Consider the following 10,648-nt stretch of genomic DNA (forward strand, 5'->3'; position numbering starts at 1 on the left):
CACTGGACTACATGTTCAGTTAAGCTATTCATTTGAAGCTGTCTCTGCTGAAAGCCATTCAGCCTTCTTCCAGAGTGCCCAGAGATAGATAACTGATGCCATTGAATTTCATTCCAAACTTGGAATTTGATGCAGCAGTTTCAGAAATAGATTATTTAGAAAATTACTGTTGGGGTGGACTGACAAGTATCCATAGCACTGAGCTGACAGAGGGATTTTTAGATTCTGTGATATTAAGTGTAATAGTACTAGACTTTCCTGCTAGCAGCTTCCTTTACCACTAGGTTGTGATCAGCAAGTCTTTGCTTTGTAACATTATATAGTTAGTGATTATTATGGGACTCCCCACAGCGGAAGCCACTGTATTCTAGAGTATTTCTTCTCAGAGTCCACCTGGTTTGACTGAAGAACCTGCCACTACTTGCATACGCTTAGTAGGGGTTACTCATCTAGACTATCTGAGGAAAGGGCCAGCTAGCTAAAGACAAGATGTATGTCATATCTGCTTTGAGTGTGGCTCTGTACTGTTATGTTGTGTGCTGACTGGCCACTGGGATTTCTAACCAAACAACCAGTTGTATTTTATGGAATATTTATTAACCATTTGTTTTACTGTGTCTATGTGGTAGAGTCCGTAATCATACAAGGGCTTTGTGATCCACTGGCTTTACAGAATGATTCCCCGTAGGCAGTAGATTTGGGAAATACATACCTGTACTGGCATGTTTGAAAGTGCTCCATATGTGTCTTGATGGATGATAGATATATTGTAAGTTGCTTTTTTGTTGGGCTCGTCAAAGCAGGGAAATGATTTCCGTGCATCTGTTGGCTCGTGATCAGTAGCTGCAATGCTCCTTAAACAAACAACAGATTGGCAGATTGTTCTAAGTCTTTGCTGCATACTTTTTGAATCTTATCTGCGATGCATAAGTATTTGGCAACTTCATGAACTAAAACTAAATACAAATATTTTTGTGTACTTGCCCATTCATAAAAATGATATCACAAACGCACAAATTAACATCATATAGGCTAGTGGAACATGTGTACCACAAAATCTGTCATCAACATTCTCTAGGGTTTAAAGCAAAAATTAAAGACAATTACTCTTCAAGAAATATTTTTAGGAGCCAGATAATAAGAGACTAATGACCCCTACTGGGTGGTAAAAAATTTGCTCACCTTCCTGTTGAGCATTCTCACTGATCTCTGTGCCAGTCTTGGGATTGGAGTGTTGAACATAGGAAGACACCTTGGAATTGCCTAAGTGCCCCTGAAATCTCACCCTGCCTATGTGTTTCTTTCTCTATAGTTACCAAATACACTTATCTCCTGCTGCTGTTGCACTTCCAATGAGAAAACTGCTGGGGAAAGCATGGAAAGTCTAGGTAAACATCCTAGCACAGAATTTATGCTGTGTTTGCTGTGTTGGGATGGGTTTAGGAAGATATCTCACTTTTGCAAAAACTGTTGGAGGAACTAGAAAATAAGGAGCCATGGAAAAAAATAAGATGAAGCTTGTGATAGTTCATATTGTATGCTTGCTTCTCACAGTGGCATTAGACTCCCCCATTAATGAACTGTTCAGTGGCAGTGTGTTCTCCAGTGATTAATGGTGAAAGAGAATGCAGATGCTTTTTCAATTAATCTGGAATGTTGGGCATTTTCTGACAGCAATTCTACAGCTGCTCTGAATATGTTAAGGTAGTTTTTCTTTCCAAAAAGTAATTAAAAGTGTATATCGTAAATTACAGATCTGCAGCTAGACTACAAGCTCTTTACAACTAAGTTTTCAATGTTTCTGTTGCCTTTGGCTTTTCTTTGTGTTGCTTAAATACTAAACTGGTCATTAGGAACTTAAAGCAACAAGGTTCATTTACAAGCCTGTTGGAGATGTCTGCATTTTCACCATTTATGCTCACTGGAATAGTAACTAAATTTAATGGTCAGGAAGCATAATGAACATTCACCTTAACTTCAGGCTCGGTAGAATTTCACTTGCTTGGTAAACTGTTTGATCTCACTCTTTACTTTTGGTTGGATTAGAAAGCTATTTCACAATGAAGTTAACTGCCAAGTCCTCAGGGCAACGCTTCACATCTATTGCTTAAAAATTTGGCTATATATCTTGGCACATTTACATCTTGTTCCTAAAGATTGATGACACTATGATAGCTTTTTTTGATCTAGAAGGTGATTATCTATCCCCATATATTTGTGGAGGCAAACAGATATCAGCATTGTAAAATCTCAGCACTGCCATTTCTATATGAGAAATCCAGGATATGGCCTGCACAGAAGTAGCACTAAAAACAGGTGATGATGTAATTTCCTTTCAAGCTGTGTTATGTAGATTTTAGATAGATTTTCTTCACTGATGGTGGCTTCCACCCTTCTGCTTGCTTTTGATATTCAGAACTTTAAATATGAACTGGAGGTAGCAGTTGTAATAAGCATAGTAATAAGAAGTGAAGATCTAGCTGAGATTGCATCCAGCTGTGGTTCCCAAAATAGAACAGTGCTGCACTTAGAACTATGATTAATATTCTTTTATTCTTTTTTTTTTAATTATTATTCCAAAACACAAGGTTCTAGTATAAAAAGCTCCCCCCATGAGCTAAATGATATGTGTTTTTTTTTCTACCAGCCTTTCCTTAAGTTCATATTCATTGCATCTTTCGAGAAAATATTGCTCCTGAGCCAGAGGCAGGAGAGTCACCTCCTTACAACAACAACAAAATATTGCCTTTCTCTAATCAATAAAGTTCTAAATGCAGATCCTCTTATATGTTAGAGATGTGCCCAACTGAGTATTCATTTACAAGCCTCTTGTTCCACTCTTATGGAGGACAGATAGAATTCCTATAAAAGGGAAACCATAAATTGCCACAAATAGCAATGTAAAATCAAAATCAGATGTCTTGACATGTTTCTATTGTCTGTAGTATCTATGCAAAAATAACAGAAGATTTTAGCAGATTCATTGACAGGAGCTGGTGAGTTAAAAGAATCAATAATACAAAAACTCTTGTACCTTCCTCCAGTATCTGAAAACAGCGCAGTTGTGATATATTCATACTCACTACATTAATTATAATAGGGGAAGACATTCCCCTTTCATCAATGGGGAATGAAGTGCCCAGAGACAGAGGAATAGCTTTGGGAAAAAACTTCAGTGCTTACAGCTGGATTCAGGCACCCTCAAGAGAATCTAGGCAGTTCTATGCCTAAAATCTTCATTCTCAAAGTTTCTGCTTTTCTGTTCCCTACCTGCTTTTCCACATCAATTTAAGCAGCTGCATTTCCAAGGTATCTGCAAATTCACTTCAAGGTTCCTGGACTTGCAGGCACGTTCATCACAGATCTACATGTTTTCCACAAAATGTGATGGGAGATTTGAATCTAAGCAACAAAAGAGTCTGGACTTCTGCCCATTTTGTAAACAAAAGGCATTACAGCAGTGCTTTGGCAAACCTTTGCCCTTACAAATAGATAGCTCTATCCTGGAAGCTGACTTCCAGGACCGTTAATTTTCTCAAAAGGTCCCACTGCTTCTAATACTGCCCAGAAGGTCTGGGGACATCAGTTAATTACAAATTGGCTCTAATTTTCACCTCAGCTCCCTTCTCTCTTGCATCCACCATTAGCAGACTTTCTTGAAGTTTGCTATCACCTGATCCAATTTTTACCCATTTGGGTTGAAATTTTGCAAGGGTAATATCTGCCTCAGGCAAATGTCAAGAAAAATATAATGCTAGTCAGCACTGGTTTTGAGTAGAAATCCAAGGCAAAACACATTTTTAATGAATAAGAAAACATTTTCCTCACTGTCTTTTCTTAAACTGTCATAGAATCATTTAGGCAGGAAGAGACTTCTAAGATCTTCAAATCCAACCCTCCTGCTAAAATAGTAGCAGCTTGAAATCTGGCTGGTGGTTGCTCTCATTTCAAAGCTGTACTTACCACTACTGTGTATATGATCTCTTCTGCCTCAGAGACAGTCTACCTAAACTTAACCACATTGAAAGCATCTCAGAAATCACCATTCACTCATTCCTACTGGAGTTCTTCTCAAGCCTAAGAAACAAACTCACACACCTTCCTTTTTGTCTTGAGCATTTTCAGACTCCTTGCTAAGTTCAAGGAATAGAAACTCAGTGAAGTATACTCACATTGTAAGATTTTTTTTAGATTATTAAGTTCTCCTTTCTTTCTACCCTTAGATGCTTGGTCCTTGTCTTTCTACACTGTCTGAGGAATGGACAATCACCTCTCCTGCTCTGTGACTCAGGAGATCTGCGTTCTGGTCCTGCTGTTCTGTTGTTGTGACAAACATGAGATAATTCACCCAATATCAAGGTTTTGTTCAACAAGATGGAAGTAGCATACCCTAATTTATAAAAACTCTAACAGGTTACACTTTAAAACTGCTGTGAAGGTGTTAGTTGCTTACTGTATAAAATCAAGACATCTTTGAATCAGAACAATACTGAGGTAGTAGTTGGAGGAGCAAGAGAAGAATTGGTGGGGTTTCATGCTGTTCTCCACATGATTGCTTCCCAGATCTGATAACCATGTTTACATATGAAAAATGAGTGCTTGCTTTTTCCTCTGCCTCTTGGATTTGCTGCTGCTGGTGCCAATCCAGTGTTGGCTGCCAGTGGCTGTATGGAACTGATGCAACTCTCACACATGACACCATTATCCCAGGAGGGCAAACAAGTGTCTGAAAAACAGACCAAGGTTTGGCTTGCTAGAGGGCCCTAGGAGAGTCTAGCCAAGTTTATCTTCTAAATGTAAAGGCTGGAATAAATCACATCAGAAATGTAAGTATTGTAAAATGGATGGCATTGTGTCCTCTCTGTATACTAACTGAGAAGGACTGCCTCAACAGGAACTTTTTCAGGATCCCCTGAAGCATTATGAATCTGGGAAGTGAAATGAGGTTAACTGTTGCTCCTAACTGTTCAATAACTATTGATATACTAAAACAACAACAACAACAACAAAAAAGAAAAAAAAGAAAAAAAAAGAAGGGGATGTGGAGCACAGAAACTCCAAGTTAAGATAATCTTCATAGTTTGGATCTCTCTAACTCATAATTTAAACCAGCTGCAGGAGTGACAGAATTTAGACATTCCTCAAGTTTGCAACATCAAGGAAGCACAATGTCAGGAAAACTATCACAGGAGTGTTTCACACCAAAAATATTACCTTGGGGAATGACAGGAGAGAGTGGTGAGAGCCATATTCTCTTTATTGGACTACAGAGATAAAAAGCAGGCCTCAGTGCCTGTCTCTCTGAGGGAGCCTTCTGCAAAGCTCAAGCACAACCTGGGACTGGTAGTTTGAAAAAGATTTTCAAAATAATAAATAAAGCCCCCAACTCTCTTGCCCACTCTTGTCAACAGCCAAAAGGTTTAAATACAACATCTTCCTTAGGGGAATGAGAAAGAACAGCTCAGAAATATCAGCAAGTTGGTGAGAGACAAGTTTGCAAAGCTGACACAGGAAAAGAGTAGGTCTTAGAAAGCAGGAATAGAGAATAAAGTTTAATAAATAAAATAAAATCTGCTTTACTTAGTCTCTCCATTCTCAGTGTAGGTGGTCCTATAAAAGCCAACCAGGGAACCATTCAGCCAGCCTTGAAACTTCATGGTGAGTATATAGGGATCACTTTCATCGGTGACAGTAAGTTCCACTCCTGCCTTCATTACTATGTACTCTTGTGCCTCATACTCAAAACAGTCAGTCAGAGAAATTTGCTGTCCTGAGGATTTCCTGAGCGTAGGCATTTCTGTAATCTTGGTCTCCCTCAGGTGGAGCCAGAGGTGGCTGGTAGATTGTTCCAAAGCAATAGAAATATTGACTGTCCCAGTGTAAATGTCTGTCTCCATCTCAGGCTTCACTTCCAGGTCATAGTGAATAGGCTTCACATAGGTCGGTAGCCTGAAATTTCTCCAGTCTCCAGAATCATCGCTTTTAGTAGGACAGGGACCTGCATCCACAGTGGGAGGAGAAGTTGCTGGCTGATCCAGCTGGTCTGTATACTCTTGAGATTGCTGGGATTTGCTCAATCCCACACCAAGACCCACAGCAAGACCTACAACAGCAACAACACCACAGATGATAGCCACGTGCTTTGTCTTAATGCAGTACTTCTTGGTCTTCTTATCCTCAAAATCCATGTCTTCCATCTCAGCTCCCAGGTCTGTTCTCAGAGCAAAACATGAATCATTTAAAGCTTATAAGTCACTTCAGCACTTACTTTCAGTAAACTCAGCAGACTTGGTTTGCACATTAATTGTGTAGCTGTAGCTGTTCTCTGTCTGTCTCCCCCACCTTGCTTTCCACAAGGCACTCAATTAATTAAAGATAACATGCATTTAGAGGAAACATGAATGATCAAAAGGCATGCAGCGGGGCAGAGAGACCAAGGGAACCAACACAGAAGAACATTGTTTCTACTGCGCTCCCTTTTTAAGCAACTCAACCCCACCCCCAGCCCCTCCTGCTGTGGCCTGAGTTAAATATAAAACAGTACTATGTTAATCAGCAGTTAGGAGATGATCAGATGCCAAAGCTCTGTCAGCAGCTTTCTGAAGGAGTTCACAGATAGAGGTGTAACTGCTCCAAAGCTTCAACCTTTGCCACTACCTCTTCCTTTTTTTTTTTTTTTTTTCTTTTTTTTTTTTTTTTCTTTTTTTTCTGTGCTGTGTCTTGTTTGGGTTTTTATGATTAGGTTTCTTTTTTTTTTTTTTCCTTTACTAGCAAAGTAAATTTCCTTGAACTTTCCCTTAATAGTTTGTGAAATGACATCTCCAAAGTCTCAAAAATCCAGCAAAATCACATACATCTTTCAAGGCAGTTTCAACCATTCTCCTTCTTTCTAGGCTCATTTACCTTTGCTGAGTAATTTGAGGCAGTCATGGGCAGAAGAATGCGCAGTGGGATGGTCAATCTTGATCACCAACTTTAAACTTTAAAATATGTCCAATTCTTCTCCTTGTCTCATAGGGCCAATTTTCCAGGAGATCACTCATCACTGTGCGCATTCAGGCAGTCTGGGATATGCGTGGTCAGTGCAATTGCGGTGCTGCCCGTGAATGCTTGCTGAAGGGGACACTTTTAAATATGCAGTTATGTGATTTATTCACTGAAGATCTAATTCAGCATTTACCGCATGCCATCATGGTGTATTGCTTTGTTGAAACAAACTTATTGAATAGAGTTCAGTTCTGCCTGGAAAACCATGTTGTAAGGAATGCCTTGCTAAGCCTGCAAGCAAGGTGTTGCTAATGCAACACCAAACTGCATAGGGAATAGTCTTGACCTTGTTTGACACTGAACAGAAGGAGAACAAAGTAGAATGGAAACTTCAGTTTTCTTAACCCTTTTCCTCTGCTTACAGAACCCATTTCAGAAGATTTTAAACCAAATCTGTTTTGGTTTCATCATCTGTTTGGCTTCATGTCTCTTATTCTAGTTTGTAAGGGGACAGATAACACTGCTCTTCATATCAGTTAAAATTCCCTGACTACTTAGACTTTTCCTTCCTCCCTTCCTCCCTTCCTCCTCCTTCCTTCCTCTCCTTCCTCCCTCCCTTCCTTCCTCTTCCTCTCCTTCCCTTCTTCCTCTTCTTCCTCCTCCTTCCTCCTCCTCTCCCTTCCTCCCTTCCTCCCTTCCTCCCTTCCTCCCTTCCTTCCTTCCTTCCTTCCTTCCTTCCTTCCTTCCTTCCTTCCTTCCTTCCTTCCTTCCTTCCTTCCTTCCTTCCTTCCTTCCTTCCTTCCTTCCTTCCTCCTTCCTTCCTTCTTCCTTCCTTCCTTCCTTCCTTCCTTTCCTTCTTTTCCTTCCTTTCTTCTTTTCCTTCCTTTCCTTCCTTCTTTTTTCTTTCAAGATAGATAAATTTTCATGTGCACAGGGAGATTCAGGACCTGGACTCAGTGAACGTACATTCCCAGTGAGACAAACTAGCTCAGGAAAGGAGCCTATCCAGGCTAGACTTTATCCAATCTGTACAGTCTTTTTAGAAATGAATCTGCTTGCAACTTTGTAAGTCTCCTTTTGAAATATTGCCAGCTGCCACTAGGATCTTATGCCACCCAATCCACATCAGCACTCTTATAGCACACTACTATTTATATAGCTTCTTGTTTTAAAGCCGAAGTTTTCCATCATGAATTGAGAAAAGGTCTTTTTTTTTCTTTTTTTTTCAGACCATCAAGTTAACTCCTACTGAGATATTTTCAGAAGTGAAAAACCAGTAAAATAAAATAAAATAAAAACAACAAGCAGAAAGCTGAAAATCTGTTTCTTATTATGTCTGATTTTATTGTTTCTCATTTCTTTCTCATCATCAAAACTAGATTTGACAAGGGAAACCAATGCCCTTTAATGGATTGGGTAAGAATTTAGCTTCTAACAACAAAGCCAGCACTGAAGATCATGATCTTACCATTTTAAACCATTTCTGCCTTTGTTTTGTTCTGATTGAAGATGACATGGAAACAGAATGAGAATAGATTTTAAATAAGATATCTTAAGCCAAAACCGACCATAAATGATGAGATATTAAATGTGTCTTGATTTCAAGCATACTTTTTACATCAGTCTGATTTTCGTCCTTCATAGTCAAGAGGTTTTTTGTTACATGTTTAATTTGAAGATTAAAAATGCTGCCTATGCCTATGGGTTGCAGAACAAGTTATTTATTTTAATTATGAAGAGTCTTGCATTTTTCTTCACTGTTAAAAATTACCTCCTCCAGGGAAGAGCTAGGAAACATGTCTAGATGAGTTGTTCCTAAGTAGCAAAAATATATGTATTTTCCATCCTAAGACTTAAAAAAGAAGTAGCAGTAAAAGCTATTACAAACTAATGAGGAGTGACAAATGTATTAGCTCAACAAGTAATAGAGATTATTGGTGTCTTCTGCCAACTGAGAGCAGTAGCAGTTATATACACACTCAGTATTGATCTCTTTATAAAAACTGAGATTCAAGCCTAGTTGTAGCCAAAAACAAGTGTAATGCATTTCTGACAGTGATAGTTTAAGTGTAGGCTGATCCTTCCTGCATTGGAAATATGCTTTGTTCTAGCTGGCACTATGGTGCAGTGAAAGAAACAGCAAGCAGCTGTGCTAAGCTGTGTAGATGCCAAGACATCTAGGTAGCAATGACCCAATACACATTTCCAAGGATGGATGAGGCTTGAACTGTCAGTTCCACAGCAGCAATAAAGAAGGACAGAGTGCCCAAAGGAAGTGCCAGTGCTCCAGCCTTGGCTTACCCTATCTGGATAGGGGCAAGGAGCAACATCTGCCTCTCCAGAGAGGATATCATGCAGATGAGCACCATGGCCCCTCATCAAAAAGCTAAAGATATTTTTGCTTGTCTAAGATGATGAATACGGAAAGTGACAAGAAAGCTCACACCAAACCACTTCTGCATAAACTACTAGCATGTCTATTTCAAAACTAGCGAGTGCTGTCTAATGCTGGGGACTACAAATTGGCTTAGTTTAATTTCTAGAGAACTGGAAAGGGTTAAAAACAATGTTATTAGTCACCTAGACAATACTAATGCCTGGTATTGTTTCTTTCATATTGATTTTTTATGATTCTGTGATCCTGTGATTTTTAATTGAAGCAGTTTCACCTTGAGTTAGGATTTAGTTCTCCATCTGAACTGGAATTACTGCACAAGTTTAGCCCAGCCCCTTTGGCTACCTGAAAAAGAGGTGTATAATATCACCCTGCTCTGTGTTGACATTGCTGGTGGGGACATGTACATTGCTGCAGGAGCAACATCCAAACATCTTTACAGACAGCTGCCAGGAATGTAAATGCATCCTAAATTTTATTTCCCAAATGGTAAGCTTCTCTTTTCCAAGAGCATTTCCAATTTTAAGATTAGAAAATGAAATAAGATTTCCACAGGTGACTGCCAAGAGCAGGCTAGCATGGGCCTGCTGAAAGCTTTCAGGGAGAAGTGACACAGACCCAGGAAATCCTTGATTTAAACCAACAATGACAAAAGAGCTGCTCTGGAAAGTGTCAAAGACATGGAAATAACAAAGTATATTAAAAATAATAATAAAAATCAAATTCTGCAACAAATCACAACAAATGAAACTCCCCCAAGCCAAGTCCATCCTTGGAATAACACAAAGTACTTATTGGGCCTATGCCAAGGATATCTTGTCTCCCTGTGTCCAGAGACATTAAGACAATATGAGGGCAGCAGAATCAAAGAACCTCTGATTTCCTGCCTGTCCCTGAGCTGCCTCAGCTATGAAATTATGGTTGCTGTAATGAATGGAGCCCCTCTGCCTCCATCAGGAGCAATTTGGCTCTCTTTACACTAAACCAACACTCTTCATTAAATCCGTGGTTGCAGAAAAAAGAAAGCATGAAGCAATCTCCTTCAGTGATGCTTTCTGGCAGAACTGCACTAGTAGACTTCTCCTCTGTGGCTCTTTACCCCCAAGAACATTTAAAACATGAGAGATGTGAAACTGTGATGTTCCCCCAGGTCACAAGTGAATTGTACCAGAAGTAATTCCCTTATGCTTTATTTTCTTATGCCTGTAATGATTGATCTTGTCTCCATGTTCAGCTCTGAATATCATCTAGCAATTATGAATCCCC

The 10,648-nt window shown here is 39.4% G+C and overlaps 1 protein-coding gene across 1 annotated transcript in view; it reads right to left on the reverse strand.

Moving 5' to 3' along the window:
• Positions 1-6,456, reverse strand: part of ENPEP (glutamyl aminopeptidase) — a 32,320-nt gene extending 25,864 nt beyond the window's left edge. The window contains exons 1-2 of the mRNA XM_085222898.1: positions 5,581-6,456; positions 713-854 (exon numbers count right to left, since the gene is read on the reverse strand). Coding sequence (XP_085079024.1) covers positions 713-854; positions 5,581-6,197 — 759 coding nt within the window. The 5' untranslated portion in view covers positions 6,198-6,456. The remainder of the gene's footprint in view (positions 1-712; positions 855-5,580) is intronic.
• Between the last annotated feature and the right edge of the window lie 4,192 nt (positions 6,457-10,648).

The sequence above is a fragment of the Meleagris gallopavo genome, chromosome 4 (assembly GCF_905368555.1).
Source record: "Meleagris gallopavo chromosome 4, MGAL_WU_HG_1.1, whole genome shotgun sequence".
Lineage (NCBI taxonomy): Eukaryota > Metazoa > Chordata > Aves > Galliformes > Phasianidae > Meleagris > Meleagris gallopavo.